The sequence below is a fragment of the Balearica regulorum genome, chromosome 2 (genome assembly GCF_011004875.1).
Source record: "Balearica regulorum gibbericeps isolate bBalReg1 chromosome 2, bBalReg1.pri, whole genome shotgun sequence".
NCBI lineage: Eukaryota > Metazoa > Chordata > Aves > Gruiformes > Gruidae > Balearica > Balearica regulorum.
Window position 1 is genome coordinate 123,133,001 of NC_046185.1, and position 19,222 is coordinate 123,152,222.

The 19,222-nt window shown below is 36.7% G+C and overlaps 1 protein-coding gene across 1 annotated transcript in view; it reads left to right on the top strand.

The window, feature by feature from the left end:
- OSBPL10 (oxysterol binding protein like 10) overlaps positions 1-19,222 on the top strand; it is a 121,103-nt gene that overhangs the window by 45,610 nt on the left and 56,271 nt on the right. Inside the window, 1 exon segment of the mRNA XM_075745741.1 lies at positions 3,040-3,231. Within this exon segment, the coding sequence (XP_075601856.1) occupies positions 3,040-3,231 (192 nt within the window).

Sequence of the window (19,222 nt, forward strand, 5' to 3'; positions counted from 1 at the left end):
ACCACCTGCTGCTGAAACTGTAGATGGGCTGTTCTTCCTGATTTTTCTCTCCTGCTCCACTGATTCCCACACTCCATACCCTAAATGACTGTCTACCAGCAGTTGCTGTGAGCTGCCACATGCCTTTGCAAAACCTAATGAAAAGCCATCTTAAATACACCATGGTCCCACAGACTGTTTTTTCTGCCTCAAGTCACAGTTCAGGAGTGTAGCTGATATAGCCCAGTGAGTTGTGAAATGAACTAGAGCAAATCTTGTAGGGAAAAATCTAATCTGGATTAAGAGACTCACAAAATGATGGGCATATCTGTTTCTTGGAAATGTGTCCATTACTTATTTTGATAAAAAAATGACAGGTAGCTAGCAGCTTTTGTACTGATAGTTCACTACCAAATTATAACTCCCAAGCATAAGTGGGGTTTGGTGAAAGGTGTCTTTGCGTTAGGTGACACGATGAGAGAAAACATGAGGTGTGAGCTGCAGTCAAGGTATCTGTTGTGGTCCATGGGTCAGCTGCAGATAGTTCACTGCAGTTTGAAACACTGTCTTGAGGAAAAATAGTGTTGAATTGCCAAATAATACCAATGATGTAGATATTGACTTAGAATATACATGCATTTCAATTTATGAACATCTCTCTCAAAGTTTGCAGGTTAAATGAGATTATTTTGGTAACTGCTTTTTTCTGAAAGCTACCTCTCTCCTAGAATTCCTTCCTGATTCTGTATTTAAACAGAAACAGTGCATGGATTTTTCCATATTAGTTTTATATTACTTCTGTTATTTGCAGATCTATAACTTCCCCCTGCCCCCAAAGAAAATCAAAACATAATAAAACTTCACTTCTCACAGAATGTTTTCTTTCAAGCAAAACTAATGGCTAAACTCACTGTTTTATATTGCTGCTGTTTATCTGAGTTTCAGGATCAGTTTAGCTCTGTGAAGGTAGCAGTTGTGTATTTTTAGTATCATGAATGCATGACACTAGAATGTCAGTGATTTTTTCAGAAGATTTCATTCTATAAAGAAAATAACTTTTATTAAACTGGAAGATAAGTTGATCTTATGCTGAAAAGAAATGAAATTATCTTGTTCTTCCTTTGCACCCTAAATTTTTAAAGAAGTATTCTGATGCTAGTCAGTTTAAAAAGAGAAACATCAGTAAGTATATTCTGCTATTGTATACTAGGGATAGCCTTTTTCTGTGAAACTGCTATTTAAAAGAGGAAATTAATTTGCACCCAGTTTCCCTCATCCCCTTCCTTCTCCCAAACACCTTTTCTCTGGCTCTCATTTTAATTGTAGTTATGTCTAAGCAATGCTTTTTCAAATGGAAGAAACCTGGCAACCTTCTGTGCCCTTCTGACAAATTCCACCCTCTGTGCTCTTTTTTGCCTTAGAGTCAAATCCAGTTTTAATGCAATTGTGAATTATCAGCCAGGGTGGATAGGTTTTTTTAATGTCTGATTCTACAGATGCTTATTATTATACTCTTATTAGTCATGGTAGTAAAGAATATATTTGTTGCAAAAACAGAGTCAGACCATCATTCTTGCAAGTGTTTGTAAATGTAAGTCCAGACTAATTGAGTAATGCTTATTTCTGAGTATAACAGCTGTTTGCATGCTGGGAATGTGATAACCCATTTTTTAAATCTTCAAATGCCTCAGAAAGTCTGAAGTCTAGTTTTGTGTGTGGGTGGCAGAGGGATCATGTAACTTATTTCATTCTTCCGTGTTGACAGTGCCAGATAGTCTACCTTGTCATTTACAGTCAGTGTAGTGGTAACATGATGCCTGATTTTAATTCCAGTGCTAGTTGGGACCTGTCCACCTTGCATTAAAAGTGTTTAATAAAATTACCACAGAATTGCAAAGTTTAAGCTGTAAGGAATAAGAAGAGAGATTGTACCCAGGTAATGTTTTTGCGCATTTGCCAGCAGACTGAAGAGTAGTAACCCACATTGACGGTAACTGGCTTAGCAATGTTGGAGGCTGCCATCATTACTTGTACAGGGTTTGTAGGAGAGATGACATGATATTTCACCCATAGGGCTGTATGTTTACCTTACTTTCTGAAAGTGCTACTAAATGTTACTCTCTGAAATGGTTTGTGTTTCATGAGGTAGGAGTACTGTATTTCAGTTTTAACCTTACAGATGCAATCAACAGTTCAAATAGAAGGGAAAAGCTCTTTTGTATTATACTTTTATATATGATGTCCCGTGGTGCTCTTGTGCACATCTGAGCTTGATTGAGATTTGCTGTCCTAAAGACCTCCAGGAAAACTTGGGTTTGAGGGCTGCAGAAAACAAACCAAGATGACAACACTGACAGACAGTTAGATAAGAACAGAGAAAGTTCTTGAATTTTCAGACTAATTTCGTAGGTTTTATGTTAAGAGTATTCACACTGCGGATACACTGTTGGAGATTTATTTCTGGCCTTTTTTATATTTAGGGTTTATCCCAAGCTTACTCCAAAATGTGTTGACTCTTTAAGCCGTATTTTGTTTTAAATGTTAATGTTTAATTGGCATGTGGATTAGCCTTGCCAAAATTGCAGCTCATCTAATGTTGATAACAGCACTGCACTGTTTCAGAAATTCATCAGGTGAAAGCATTAACATTTCTTTTCTTGTTTGCTGTTCTCACCAGTTTGGTGAATTATAGGTCAATGGCTTCATAAAAAATACTTGTGTTGGCATTGTTACTACTCTGTCTGCAAAATCCTTCCTAATCTTTCCTAAGAAGTATGGTTGTAAGAACTTAGCAGCATGTTGATCTGTAAGAGTTTGTGAAGATTTTTGCAAGGGCCAATTTCAGACATTCCAGGAAACAAAGGTGATTGCCAGTGTTTCCAAGAAGATCCCTGCTGAGCAATGCAGATGATTCAGAGGGAATAAATCAGTCCTTAGCACAGTTACACCTCCAGATTTAGGTTTGTGAGGAAAGTAGAACGGCACAAATCTGTAGCCTGAATTGTAAATTATTTATGCTTGTAAAGGTTGCGAATATCAACTTCCCATTGCTTGTTCTAGAGCATTTCATCCTCGCGAAGTAGAAGCTCATCTCTGCTGCCACCTGGGACAGTTAATTCTGCATCTCCTAGTGGCCAGAAACACATGAATCAAAGTGGGCCAACAGTTGTAACCATCACACATCACAAATCACCTGCAGCCGCTCGAAGAGCAAAGAGCCAGCGTTCTGGTCAACTCCATGAAGTCAGAGAGGTAAGAGATAAAAATCTGCTGTTTTGCTATAACTTCTAAATGCATATTTTGCTTTAGAATAAGCAATCAAGTCTGACAAGTTAACAATTCTCTTTGTTTTCTACTTTATGTTTGACTGCTTTGTTTCAATCCCCTTGCCGAGCAAAAGGCAGTCTTCAGTTCTCGTTCACCTTGAAGTCTGGTGTATACAGGCTTTTTTTGTGCCAATGTTAAAATTAATGTGTGCACGTGCTTAAAAGAGGAAGTAGGTTGGCCACAGCTCCCAGACTTTGCAGTAGTGCTGAGGGAACATCTCTTAAGTTGCATGCAGCAAAACCTTTCAGACTGGAAAGAAGGTCCTTAAGCATTTAAACATAACTAGAAAAAAACTCGAATAAATCTGATGAATGAATGTGAAAAAAGGCACAGCTCTGCTCTCAGCAGTTTGTTTCTGTATCTCTATAGTCTTTACTTTGTTGTCAAGTTTCTGTTGCTGGCCTGGTGATGAAGAATGGTTTGTCCATATTAAACATGTGAAAAGCGAACAAGAAAGTATGTTTCTTTTAAAGCATGTTTACCAGGGTTTAAGACGTATAACTCATATACTGATTTAAGTCTGTCTTCCAGACAATAAAAATAGTACAGTTTCAAGCTTAAATAGTATGGCATACTTTCACAGAATTCACTTTCATCTTTCTTTCATCCTTTGTTATTTTTACTTTGTCTGAATTTCTTGCTATTCTCTAATAGTGCCTTTGTAGGTCCACCTTCCACCCTTTCTACTAAAAACACTATTGGCAGTCTGGCTGCTTTAAAGCATTCTTTTATCACACGGCTGTAAAATATCTACCCCTGTCCTTCCAGTTGCAATCTCAAGAGTCTGCTTTTAAGTTTATGCTCCCTACACGTTTTATAAATGGAGACCTTTCATATGAAGAATTTGAATAAATTCTTAGTTTGTGCTCCCAATGAAGACTCAAATTACACATCCTCATGAAGAATGCTTGTTCTTATTCTAGTAATATCAAAAGCGAGAACTTCCCTTGTATCCTATATTGTATTAACAATAGTCATTTCTTGCTCTGAAGAGCACTGTCTGAATGTCTCCCACGTTTTCTTTATGTTATAGAAAACACACATTGTTTGTTTTTCATGAGAATATCTTATCTTTGCCTACCAGTCTTCTCCCCCAAGTTGTTTCTACTTTACTAAATGTATATACTCTCATAGGTCGAATTCAGAGTGCACCTTAAACCTATTAATAAAATAAACAGTGGGAGCTCTTGCAGCTTTGTCAAATGAAGCTGGGTAGGACTGAAAGGAATTTAAAAGAGAATTAGTATATATGCTGATCATAATAAGTTGGGAAGGGAAGAAGTCAACAGGTGCAGAGAACTACACTTGGGGAAAAAAGAAATAAATACTAGCCTCTAGTAAACCAGAAAATAAGCGGCTGGGTATCATCCCTGCAGAAAAGGCCTGGGGGTTGCTGACTCATTTGTTTGCAGTGTATTACAATGTACTGTCATTCCAAAAAGGTCAATATTACAACACTTCAATCTGTAATCATGGAAGATAATTTTTTTGCTATGTTTGTTATGAGTGATACCTCAGCTGCATCACCAAATCCTGTGATAACAACTTAGATGGCTGCAATAAAAAATCTTAGATATTGAACATATGGTAATGATTGAAGGTTAAAAGAAATGAGTGTTTTTCAGGGAGGCAAAATGGTACTAAGATAAACAATGCATAAGAAAATTTTATAAGGTGGTGTGTGAACGTTACGTTTTTGTGTATTGGATTTTTTTTTGTGGGCGGCTTCTTAAAGAAGAGCATATTGGTGGAAAAATCAGTCCTTCTGCCGTCTTTCCCAGTCTCATCTAAAAAGTGGCTGCTTGACTGATCTTGCTTCCATCTTGTGAAAGGATAAGTCTGTTTTTCCAGATGAAGGAAGCAGGCAGATTTCATTTCAACGTCATGCTCTGTGCATTTCCTTCTCCCCCTTTTCCAGAGTGAACGCAATAGACTTGGATACATGTTGCCTGTTTTCAGGGAATATTCTTGTTACCTATGAGTCAATGGTGCCTGTTAGATCTACCCTCCCTTCTTAAATTTATAAATAAGGAGGTGGTTCTAGAAACCTTCAAAAAAGTGCACTTAAACCTGTTCTAGTCCTTTTTATTCAATCTGAAGCAAGGAAAAATAGGAACTAAAAGTACAATAAGAGAGAGTTAATCCCCTCTTTAACACCCAAATCTTTGCTTTTTACTTGGAAGTTGTTTGGTATGATTTGGATGAAGGGAAGAGACTGCAAAAGGATTATAGATTCGTGTTAGTGTTCCCATTATAGAATTAAGTCATTGGAGCTTTTACATGCAAATAAGCCTTTTTTATTGTACTATAAATAGGCCTGCATTAACTAATTTTACATCTTGTAAAATACAGTAGTTAAATCAATGGAAAGAATTGATATACTTCTGGAAAATCAGAAGTATATATTTTTTAAATTTTAAAATAGTGTTATGGTAATACTACAATGTTATATATGAGATCTGTGAAAAACAGGAATGCTGCCAAAGGGGCATCCTCAACTTGGGACATATGGTCTTCAGTAGCTTGGACGATATACCTGGGAAGTGCTGAACTTGACATCCATACTCTGGACCAGTTTTCCTTGATTTGGCCATGTTATTTGCAGCAGTAAAGTATATCTCCATGCTGCAAATAGGACAAAATGCACTCTTATATATGACATAATGCAATGATATTTGGTAATACTTGGTTGTTCTTTCCCCCCTTTTTTTTCTTTCATAGTAAGAATAAACAATACATTGTTTCCTTCTGTTGTTTGTTCTGGCTGCTTTAAATTTTTTTATTTCTTTTTTTAGACAACAGAGAATTTTAGTGTAAAATAAATTACAGCAAAGAGGTTTATTTAGAACCAACCTGATGTGCAAAATTCTGTAAGGTAGTAAAAGCAACTGCGTAGGTTTCCAAAATGACACATGTAATAAGTAATGTTTCTGTTGTAAAATTAGAACTTCACCTTTTTTCAAAGGGTTGGTAAGTTAAAACTGAGCACGAATATGGAGCTTTAGACTGCTATAAAAACTTTACTTTTAATACTCAAGCTTCTTTTGTATAGCATTGAATTGAAAAGCAGCTCAGGAGCATTTCTTTTCATCGTAATGTAATTTTTTTGTTTAAAATAATATTGTTCTCTTAAATCAAATTTTTGATTATATTAACTTGATGTCAATACTCCATACTGATTTATGGAATGTTATATCAAAACTAAAATTCAACATACATTCCTTTGAGAGAACTGATCTACTATGTGTTGCATTTTATGCAGAATTATTCAAGATCCTACCTCTTTATTGGGGCCATAACTTATCATTAAAGGGGTGCTATCAACTGATTTTTTTAGTAAGTGATTTTATGGTAACCTAAGTGTGTGTGGTCTTGAAATTGAATTATGTTTTTTAAACTACACATATTATTAGCCTCTTAGCAATTTGCGGTAAGAGTTATACTCGCAGAATTCTTTACTGCGGGCGGTTAAAATTAACTGGAACATAAAGCCAAGTGGCCACATCATACTTCATATTAAATTTTAGCTGCCACTGAACTATGTAATAGCAACATAGTTCATCTTGGAATGGTGCTTATTTTTGCTGAGAATGACTATTGTACAAGCTCTGCCAGTGTTACCATTGTTGCTAAAGACCCAAGAATTGCTGTGTGTGAATGTTTTGTAGTAACTTATTTACAGAAGTTTAGAGAAATTAAATGAGGTTAACTGAAAGAAGTCTAGAGAAATATTTTTTCCATAACTTTAAAAAGTCAATAGAGGAATTTCTCATCCCTTTGCAATGTGATATTTGTTACAACTTGTGATACTCTACATGGACTAGTCATCAGCATGTGTTTCTGAATAGCTGGTACAGTCCAGATTTCTTGGGGCCTCCACCAGTGTGACATCCATTTTATGTGCCACTGAGCAGTTTCAGAATCTGGAAAGGACTGCTTTTTGGTAAGATGACAGTCCTGCTGCTTCTTGCATGTCCTTTGCCATATATAAACATGGTTACCATTTGATTCCTGCAGGAATTATGCAACTAGCTGGTAGTTCTTTGCTTCCTCCCTTACAGTACAGGAAAATCTAGGACTTGCACTTTGGGCTTCACAGAGTGAGGTTTTACCTGCAGTTTTGTGGGGCCACAATTGTCCAGTTTTATGTGGGTGCTAGGAGAAAGAGATACTTCTAAAACACTTTGGGGAATTTTCAAGCAAGACGTGAACATCTTCAAGTCACTGTAATATTTGGATAGCAAAATCAGGAACTGTGACTCTCTATTTATAGAGGAAAAGGATGCTGTTGTCTGTGGAGAACTGTTTGTTCTGTTACAGAATTACAGCACTGCACAGGCAGCACTGTAGGTGAGTAAAGCAGATGCAGTATTTAAACCACTTGGGGAGACATTGAGACTTGCAGGACTTTTATGTATGTGAACACATGAAGACATAAACTAAGCTGTGTGTTGATGGTAAAACTTTGTAATCAACGTTTAAGCTGGTAGTAGGGGGAAAAACTGATGATTTGTTTCATGCCAAATTTTACTTTTCAACTTTTTCAAAGCCAAGTTTTGCTTTTTATTTCATTTTTTTATTGTCCTTTTGTTTCTCTAGAAATCTGTACATATAAAGGTCAATGGATAGGAAGAGAAGCAATCTAATGTCAGTTCTAGCGAAAAGAATGCTGTAGCTCTTGGTGTTTGGCATAGCATTGAGGTTATGTGATAAGTAAGGGTGTATGTAGAAAAATTATTGATTCAGGTCTGAACAGGACATCATGCATAAACAGTGTGAAGTATGCACAAGGAACATTTTAAAAAAATCCTGCTAATAATTGAAGTGGTTTTGAAAGTAGATGTATAATTTTGATTAATTTGATAAACTTTGTGTAAGTAGGGAGAAATGCTCTGTATTACATCTATTGCTTTCACTGACAGTTCTCATCTTGATTTTTAGAGTGTGGGAAGATGAGAGCTAGATGACCTTCAGGACTGCATGGCTAATAAATGTTTGCTTTTAGAAGGTGAAAATGCTGTCGTCATGCTCACTGAACTGAAAGGTGTGGATGTAAGATGGACTGGTAGACTACCCTAACTTCAGTCTTTCTGGCCTTGTAATGTAGGTGCTTTATCAGAGAGAGGCCTGATAATCATGGACTATGGCTGCTATAGCACTGCTGAAATCTGTGCTGCTGTGCTTGTGCTAGGCAGTTTTAAAGCTAATTACCTAAATTCATGTCTGTTTTTTCTTCTAGACATGTTTTAGTATAAAAAGTAGCTTTGTGATGCTTTCTTTGTGGGAGTTTATGGTTGACTCTTTAGAGTCTTCCCGTACTTCAAAACCAGTATTGTAATACCCTCTAGAGATCTCTCAGTTGGACTGATCACGGTAGTTTCATCTTGGTAGTTTATTGCAGAAAGTGTTTATAGCATTTCACTTTTGAAATGTAAGTATCCTGATTTCTATCCGTTTGGCCAAATAATATGGTGGTACAGTGAGTGGCAATTTTGGAAAGAGAAAAGAACACAGAGGAGGAACCTTTGTTAGGTACAGATCTCCAGTTTTTTCTGGGCTTGTATTTAAAATATCTTCCTCCCACCCCCTACTATCCATAATAAATTAAAAGTACAAGGTCATCCTTTTGATCATCTTCAGTCAAGCTCATCATATCATATATACAAAAAATAGATAGTTTGTAGCTATAGGTGGGTGCTGGTCAGAAAATGAGATATGCTACCTAATAGGTTACATCTTAATACCACTACATCTATAATTTATATGGAATGTATGTATTAAACTTATTGTCACAAATTTTTCATTTTAATTAGCAGGGTGTGGAAAACAGAGACTAATGTCTCCACTCTGAAACAGATAATGAAAAAGTGCTTGCAAAAACCCCAAACCAAAACTATAGCTGTTTCTCAGAAAGCAATGATTTCTTCTTGGCTAGTGCTAGTGAAGAAAAGATAGAATACTTAGGAGTCACTTCTGTGTCCACTGAAGTCAAAAGAAAGTGCATGAATCTTAATTTAGCTGTTGATATTTATTTGGCATAGAATATGCTCATGTAAATTATACTACAGCTATTTAACCGTGCTTAGAAACACTTTTTGAATTGGTAAGTATTGTAATACAAATTTGCATTACAGGTACGTTTAACAGCTTAGTTACAGCTGAGGTGGCTGTTACTGAGAGGGTTGCTCCCAGCTGTGTTTTAACAGGAGCCATTATAATTTGTTTAGGGGCATTAAACCTGTAACAGTATAAACCAGTTTCAAACCTAATATGAGGGCTAAAAGGGACAGCTGCAGGTGTTACAATAGCACTTTTTTCTGAATTTATATTGGCCCCAGTTCTCGACATGGATGTTCCTTGTACAATATGAAAATACTAGTGCAAGCATGCAGAAATCTTCTTCTGACTGTTTAACAATGTTGGTGCGATTGTCTGCTGTCCATACCCTTGCAGGAAAAAAAGCAAATTTAGAGCATATAGGAACAGATGAAATTATTTGGTATCTTCTGGGGCATTTTCTTTGGAGGCTATTTGACTTGTCTGTAGAAGTCTTATCTCCTACGGCTGTTTATTCTACCTTAAGTTAGTATTGCAAAGATGAGTAAAAACATGTCTCCTCAGGGGATAAATGGGATGCTTAAATCTCTGGGAGTGTCAGTCTTGTACCTTCCAAAGTAGTAAATGTGCACATGCTCATAAAAATCATTCAGTAGGTAGCATTAACTGTCTCACTTTGGGGATGAGGAAATGTAAATTATTCTAATACTATAAACCAATAATTATTAAATCACATAAATGTGAGCTGAATACTTGAGTCTTTACCTTGCCTTTGCAGTATCTTTGAGGTTGCTAAGAGTGCATATAAGTTACACCTTCCTAAGCTACACCTTGTTCTGTGCATTTGATTTTGTATTCGTGCAAAGGTTGAGTCATCGTAGATTCCAGACACCCAGGCAAGGAAATTAAGGTTGCTATGGGAATCATAGAGCAAATGTTCTACTAAAATTACACTATTTGTCCATGCAGGTTATGTCAAGAGTGAACCTGGTTCATTATTTCTGATTCTCTTTTTTTCCCCTCCAAATCTGAAAACTGTAAATGATGCAAACATGGCTTCTTTTCATTATTTTTTTTTCAACCTGTAGTTTAGTAGTAAGTGAGTATGTGCAAATATGATAATTTTCAATCATTTAATGGCGATTTATAAATTAGGATAATACAGTGCACATGATAGCTACATTCAGAGGCTGCTGCAGCATTCATTTTCTTAAGCAATTGCAGAGAAGCTAAGATTACTCTTTACAGTTATTAAAATATTTCATTAAATTTTACGCAAATGGTAGATTCCCAAAGGAGAATTTCCCAAAGGAGCTTGAGAGAATGACTTCAGCTTTTGTATGCCTTCAAAAATGTCACTTAATTTTGTATGTGAAACAGAATTAAACTGTTCTGTTTTATATACCTATATTAAACAGTATAGCATATCATACACTTACCTACATTTTTTGGAAAGCAGCAAGGCTGTTTTCTTTCACAATTAAAGCACAAATACTGTGGTAGTTTCAATTTAGAGTTGACAGTTTGAAGCTTTAAAGAAAACATACTTCAGCAAATATTTTCTCAGATTAGGGTATCACATCTCATGGCTGTTTAGTGGCCTTGCTTTCAGTGCAGGTTTCTGGGTGGCTGGCTGGTGCAGCAATGATCTTCTTGGCAAACCCTGAACGCGACAAGGTGCATTTACCTTCCGCAACTCTGTTTATAATGCAAATTACTGCTTCCAAGATACATGGGTTATTTTGATAACCCACACTTAAATGCTATTTTTATTAAATTAAGTAGAAGATACTTCTGAATGTTCACAGTCGTAATAGATGACAATGTAATATTAGGTGGCTAGCCAAGTTTTAAATGTTGAGTACAGAAAGTACTTATGTAAATGCCCTCCAGGAGGAAGTAACCATAGAGATGGCTCATATATTTTAAGCGTACCATTCAGTTTATGTTAGTATATGCGTTTATTGAGGGACTTACTGTAATCTTCAACTCCTTGTGTAACACCCAAAGTGCTGCATGCTACACTAAGAAATACAGGAAACATTTTGATTTTACAACAAATGGGAATAGTAAACACTATAGCTGTCATCTGTTATTTAACAAAGACCTGATCTCTAGCAGCTTTTGCTACATGTTATTATTGTGATCTCCATCTCTAATGCTTGGCTTGCAGGTTTTGAATGTTTTAGAAACTTTGTGTGTTACACAGATGCTTTTAAGCAGCTTCTTGGTTGCAATTCTGATTTCTGACAGTGTGCTTTTAAAATATGGCTAATAACATGATGGCTAGCAACACTTCATCTGACAAGCTAAACTGAACTATATCTGCCTGAATTTGGCATATACTTTTAAGTAGCTTTGTATTACAGGTACTAGATGTATACTTGTAATTGATTAATTATTTGTAATTTTTATTATGGCTCATGTATTAGTCCGTGGCTCAGGAAACATAGTCTTATGTTCTTGCACATACTGCTTAGCATGTTCTTCTGATGATAATCTACCGTGTTCTGGGATGACTGCTTGCAGTTTTTCTCACAGAGATCCTCAGTTACCCAATTGCAGACGCAAACCACATGAATTTGTGGAAAAGTTGCTGTATAAATGCAATTCAGCCATATTACAGTAGATCATAAATTGGCTACTCAAAATCATGGTAGTGTATGTTGAATCACTTCAGTGCTGTGAAGTTACTGATGTCAACTTAAACCAGTTGACAGTCAGCTTTGGGACATGGGGAGAAGCTTTTGGAATGCTTTGTCACAAGTCATAGAGAAACTCTTTATTTAAGGCTTAGGAATGGCACGATGAGATCGTCTTGACAGTGACAGTTCACTTGCATTTCAGAAAACATGAGGTGAATTGACTGTAAGATGGGGAAGTAATTTCTACTTTGATTAAAATGGAAGGTCATTCCAGTGTATACTGCACACCCCAGAGTTGTTTAAATAACAGAAATCAAATTTTATTTTATGCTTGGACACTACAAGCTAGGTGGCCAACTGGGAGGGGGTGAAAGGAAGCATAAGCATTGTTGGGAAAGAGAAGATGCACTGGAAGTGTCCATCAGAAATTTGAGTAAGTACTATGTAGGATATTGGACTACTCTGAATGTCAGTATGTGTTTATATATTCCCAGGTGGAATGGAATAAATAAATAAAAAAAAATTAACATCAGAGTTGCATTTTCTATCAACATGTGTTCTGAGAGAAACCTCCTCATCCTTGAAGCTACACATGTTGAAATGTGCAATTTATGTTCCAGTGCAACGTGGCCTTTTCTCTTCTGAAGACTGATTTCACTCAAAGAACAAACCCAGGTTTTATCGATAGTATGTTATGTCACGGTAAACTAATAAAAATTTCCTGTGATTGCTGATATTGACTTAATGACTAGCAGCAACCTTTTAGGTGCTCTTTTGAGTGCTTAAAATTCACAAATGTGCCTTGATTGCTGATAATCAAAATATGCTTTCTGGCTCTGTGCTATAGCTATTAACTTCACCAAAGTGATCCTTCTGAAATGTGTAAGAGAAACTGCTACTCAGAAGAGCCCATAGAATAACATCTGTTTATGAGTAATGTTTAATCACTAAAACTAATGACTTTTCCTTGCAGATTTTGAGGTAATTTTTATAGTAAAATTGTGCAAGAATAATTCCCCACGAGGTTTTTTTTTTTTTTTTTTTTTTTTTTTTTTTTTTTTTTTTTTAATAAGCTGTGTTCTCAATGCTGCATTCTGTGATTTTAAAACAACAACCGTGTGCTTCCTGCTTGGCTGGATGGCAGCCAGTTGCTGTCCAAGATTTACTTGAACTTGCAAGCTCCTTCCTTTTGCTTCTCTAACTTTTGGTTCTGGATCACTGGAAGCAACTTGGGACAGGGGAAACAACCTTGGCAGCCACTGTCTGCTTTTTCTCTTCTCAGTGGTTTACCTCAAGATCCCAACACCCTACTCCCCTTGAGTCATCTTTAATAGTAAATGGTAAGTCTCAGTAGGTGACTATTAGTAGGATATGGTTAATATAGCAGATTAGATTAGCAAGTGCTCAAGAAAAGAGCTCACAGTGGGGGATCCTAGTGCTTACTAGTTTTGTTTTGGCACAAACATTATACTGGTAGGAAATGTCATGCATTACCTACACGTGTGGAGTATCCACAGGGAGCTCTAACACAACAGGCAAATCTGTCACGTCTCCTGCAATAGACCTGATCCCCATACATCTCACTCTGGTAGCAAAATGACCCGTGCTAGATTGATACTGATCATTTTGCAGAAAATGTATAGCCCGCTTACTCTGATTTGTGAGGCAAAGTAGCGCTCATTGATACAGTTGGTCTTAATCATGCTCTTTCACGTGAGTATTTATTACGGCAGCCAGCTCTTACTAAAAAGCTTTAACTTCTCACCTAAAGAGTTGTGGAGTAGCTCCATGAAACACTTAAGACAGCTGACACTATCAGAGGAATTTATTTTCCTCCAGATTTTAGTACTTTGGTTTGTTTGTAAATCTTCCACAGGGAAAAGAATGTGAAGTTTATGTTGGTTTGGAAGGGAGAAGTGTTCTCCTCTTCAGATCTTAAGCAGCAGGAAGGTATTTTCAGAATAACTAGCAAATGTTGGGAGGATGGCAGGAAAAGCTTATTTTATTTTGCTTTTTGCCCCCTCCCCCAGTGATAAAATACGAAGTCATTCAAGGGAAGCTGAATATCTCGGGGTATTGATTAAGATTAATTCTTAATTAATTCAAGCATTCTTTAGTTTAGAAAACCCAAGATTGTCTGTCTGCTAAAACATTCTCTGGCAAGATTTAAATTTTTTGTCCTAGTCCGTCTCCATGGACAAAAGGTCTTTTCTGTAATTCCTCCTCTTCTCCCCCCACCCTGTTTCCTTTCTGTCAATCACTAGCTCATTTCTCAGGTGAGGAGAAGGACAGATTGAATACAGAGAGCATGCATTTAACCTTAAGTCTGCAATTGTGGTCATAAAGAAGTGTGGTAAAGAGTCTGAGGTAGCAAAGGGAAGCATCTGATTTGTTTTGACCTGAAGCAGGTGAGCTGTTTTGCAGAGATTTCTGGAGGCATTCTCAGGAATCCTGCCAGAACTGCTAGATCCTCTCTACTAACTAGCATATGTGTTGCAAGGGCTGTGAACCTCTCTCTGATGTCTATTTGCCTGATGTAAGAAGTGGAGTTCCATAGAAACTCACAGTGGACAGTCAGGTTGTCCTTGGGAGTGTTTTGCATCCAACTAAAGTGTCTGCACAAAGTCCTAGAGAACATTCACAATTACAGATGTCATTCTTTCTTCGCTATTTGAAGATATATCTGTTAAGTATATCCTGTCATTTGTTCTTCTGAACAGAGAGATGCTTTTGTGAAACAGGTAGTTAGGTCAGCTCCTTTCCTTGCTGAGCTTCTGCCTGGTTTAAAGCATTGAAGGAAAAGAGGAGCTTCCTCCTGTATACCTGAGTTGCAACAGATGGAGAATTTCTTGGGAAGGTAGATTACTTTTCTGGTACTGGAAGGAATGTTTAAGTCTTCCAGACCCATCAACAAAAAAGACCCTTCTCCCCTTTTTCCTCCCTCCCTCCCCCAAATCCAACAACCTCATGGGCCAACGCAAACCTACAAAATACAAAGTCCAATTATTGTAGCTGTGCAACTAACGGCAAGGGAGCTTGGAGGCGTGACTAATAATCTACTGGATAGCAGACCAGTGAATAAGAAGTCTGTAGTCCATTAAATGTTGTCTTCACAGAATAGAATGATGTTATGTTGTAAGGATATGCAGCATCCAAGTGATAGAATTTAAAGTGATAAAATAGGAATTGCAGGTGTAAATAATGGAGCATAGGATCATGTCTAGGATATGAATAAATTAACTAGCCAATTTAAAGAGTGCATGACAGGAGTTGGTAAATAACAGCTGCTCCATGGAGTGTAAGTCCTGTGCTGAGGTCCCTGGAGGTGCTGATGGTGACCAGTGGAACAGCAGCAGTGTCAATGGAAACAGAAGATTGGAAAGAGTAGCTAAGAAGAGGAAACAATTGAGCCAGACTGCCTCCTCCATGCCTTGTTTTCTCCTGGTTCCCTTAGACTGGGCTTTTAGAATCAGTCCTAATGACATCTGCTCTCTCTTCTGTAAGGTTTTCCTCACAAGGAACCGCTCTGCAGAGTGCATGATGACAAGGCTGAGCAAAAAAAGCCAAAACAAAACCCCAAAGGAAATAATGGTTTGTTAGCTGAGACAATGAAGATATGTAGCAACTGGCTTTTCAGTTGTTCCCTTAACAGAGATGATGTGGACCTTGGTTAGGGAAAAGAGAATAAAATAGTGGATGGGGGTGAGGGGAACTTGTTTTCATTCTCCTTGGAGGGATGAAATAGAATTGTGAAAGCAGAGGCAAGGACTGAAAAGAAAAAGAAATGTGCCCTGGTGATTAGCTGCCATCCTGATTATCAGATGTATAGTTCTGTTTGTTTTGTCACTTTTTGTGTCTCTGTCTGCAAATTACATACCAAGTGAAAATTAACTTGCTCCTTTGAAGCTTCATTGATAGGATGTATGTCTCTAAGCCTTAATAACTATTATGTAACAAGTCTTTCCAATTTTACTCTTCATTGTTTGCTTCTTTAAAATAATTGAGGTCAAGCTGGCTGCTACCCTGAGGTGACAATAATGGAGAATTACGTGCTTACTCTCTGTAATGGGAGGGAAGCAGTAATCAAGAAAGGACAATTGATATGTGTGTCATTATCTGGTTCCATCTTTCCAGGACGCTTTCAGAATATCTCACTTGGTGAGATATTTAATATTTTGTATAAATATTAATTTAATATTTTGTATTTTAACAAAATATTAAATTACTGTAATTTTTTTAGCATAGAAAATAGCACCTCAATAGCAAGTGTCCTTGCTCTAGGTCAGAATTGATGACTATGTTACATTTACATGGCAACCCAAGGTATTGGGATTACAATGACTTAGAAGGTTTTTATTTTTCGTGTGGGGACTTTCTTTTCTTCTGTCACTCATCTACAGGTTCTAGGATCCTGTCTTAAAATATTTTTTCTCATTAGCATAGTAATGTTCACAGAGGCTACTGTGGGTCTTCATCCAGCTTGAAGCTTTGTGGGTAGAATTCCCTTGTGTTTGCAGCTCAAGGAGGTTCTTTTTGGTCAAAAGCTCAGGTTTTATTGTAAGCAAAGTGTACAGATATGTTACTTGTCGACTTTAAGCATGTTTGTGGTCATCTGGTCTTGTATGTGCTTCTATACTAGACTCTTAAAGCTGAAATGCAAAATTCTCTTATAAAGGAGATTTGTGTTATGTATTGCACTACGTCTAGCAATAACCTCTGCGTATAGCTCTTTCACTTTCATTATATATTAAGCTGTAATTTTGCCTTCCTAGTTTGCATGCTATTGATGGAATCTCATTAAAAGATCTATGGATGTGACTTTACTGAAGAAAAGAGAGAAGTCTATAAATACTTATAAGACAATTTCTTTTGTCAAATAGTAAGATGCACATAGCAAATGACCTTGAGTAGCTTGAGAAAGCTTTTCAGAAATTAAGCCAAGGCAAAATTTGTCTTGCTTTGCAGTGGTTAGGTGTAAATGCTTGACTCAAAACAAAAATGCATTAAATTGGAAAAAAAAAAACACTTTTACTGCCGTTGTAGAAGTTATCTTAATTTGTCAGACCTTTCAGTTGGAGAGGTATACCTTTTGAGCTGGTGATTAACAGTATTTACAATAGTCTTTTTGCATGTGTGTTTATACTCTTTGCTTTTTCAGAATAAATAGTTGAAAGTGGGACTATTTCATGGAAATACTAAGTGGGAATTGTGAACTTGAGCTGAGTTGGTAGCTAGTGTGTCAAATTAATGACTGGTATGATTGCTTTAGTAACATTGGAGTTTCAGGTATCTGTATGTTACATTTTAATATATACTTGTGTGTGTGTGTGCTGTTACGTATATAGGTTATCTGTTTTAACTTTTAATTTTTACAAGATGACAGTTTGTTGTGGTGTTGATGAAATATGGGTCACGATTGCAAGAAGTGTCCTTGCTCTAGGTCAGAATTGATGACTATGTTACATTTACATGGCAACCCAAGGTATTGGGATTACAATGACTTAGAAGGTTTTTATTTTTCGTGTGGGGACTTTCTTTTCTTCTGTCACTCATCTACTTTCGCTTTTAAGAAAACCAGTGGTTTATATTACAGAAAAAAACCCCAAGAAACCCCTGTGGTATATGCTTGTTTAACAATGAGAACCAAGGTCCCGACTCATATCACTTATGACTTATTCTAGGGTGGTTTGAAAAGCTGATGTCTCCTCACATCCTTTCCCAATGTCTTCTGAAATGTTTTTCTTTTGGTACTATTGTCTAAAAGCAAGAATCTAATATTTCCAGAAAGTGTATATGTGTATGATAGATACTGTGTTTTCATATAACACTTCATTTATTTTTTAAAAAACCAAACAAACCAACCAACAAAAAAACCCCAAAACCCAAAAAAACCCCAACAAACCAACCAACCACAAAAAACTGAAGCGGCAAACGGGCTCTTTCCCAGCCTTTGAAGGCAGTAAACGTCTCATAAGGGCAACTTGAATTTCTGTTTCTATTTAAATGTCTAAAGCTTTTCCCACACAACTGTTTATTTTTACAGATGCTCTGTTTTTCATATAAGCACTGTGTTGTTTATTTTCCCATGTTTTTAATAATTATTTTCAACTTGCATACAGTTAGTAATGGAAAGGATTTAAAAATAAAAATCACTGCATTAAATCTTTCAGAGGAATTGCCTAGAGATAAGTAGGCAGAGAATGTGCTGCTAGTGGTGTTGCACAGAGAATACTACAGTAGAGAGAGTTATTAACTGATGGAGCCAAATGTCTCTGTGATGAATGATTTCTAGCACATCAGAGGAGCTTGACAATACAGAATTTCTGAGAGTTCTTAGTGCTAAAAGAATATTTTCCTTTTTCTCTGGAGTATTTTGTTTTCTTCGTACACATGGGGAGGCGTATCTTAATACATACTATAAAAGGATTCAATATATGTGAAAATCAATACCAAAAAAGGAAAATGCCATATGTTAAATTTTAAATTGCTCATGTGTGCATATCAGACTGTGGCTGGGGAGGTCTGAAGAATCTTGCTCGGGTTTTATATTCCAAAAGAAGGGTAGGAAGATCTGAAGTATTTAAATCATTACACAGAAAGATTGGTGACGCTACTTATCGACACACTCCATGTGGCCTGTGTGACCAAGGGAGAGTGTCTGGTTGCCCTTTGAGGTAATATGGCTGATGTCATTCTTCCTTTGCTTCAGGGAGCTTGAAATCACTGTGTCTTGGGAGATGCCCTTGAGACAGCTGTAGCTCAGGCTGTTTTGTAGATGGCTTAAAGCTGGTGTTTGCTTTAGGTGGTTGTGATGCACTGTGTTAGCTGGGTGAAATCCTGTAGGATCAGTAATTCTAGAAAGAAAGATGTTCTGATGACAATAATACCCGTCTGGGCTGGACAAACTTAGGCCTGTTAGTCCTAGAGTCTGGATAATAGAGCATTTCCACTGTAAATAAAATCATGTCAAAAGCAGTCATATGCTCTTCCATTTACATGTGGCTATTTGTTTTCTTCCTTTGAAGTTTCTATTTGTTTTAAGATGGGGGGAAAATTTTTTAACAGAGAGTTTATTATTATACTTAATAATTGGGAATCTCTCTCTCTCTCTGCAGTTTCAGAAACAAATTGAAGCCTTAAATAAAAAATGACACTCAGGTTTTGTAAGATGATTTCTCTGTATGGGAAAGATTAATATATCATCTAGTATTTTA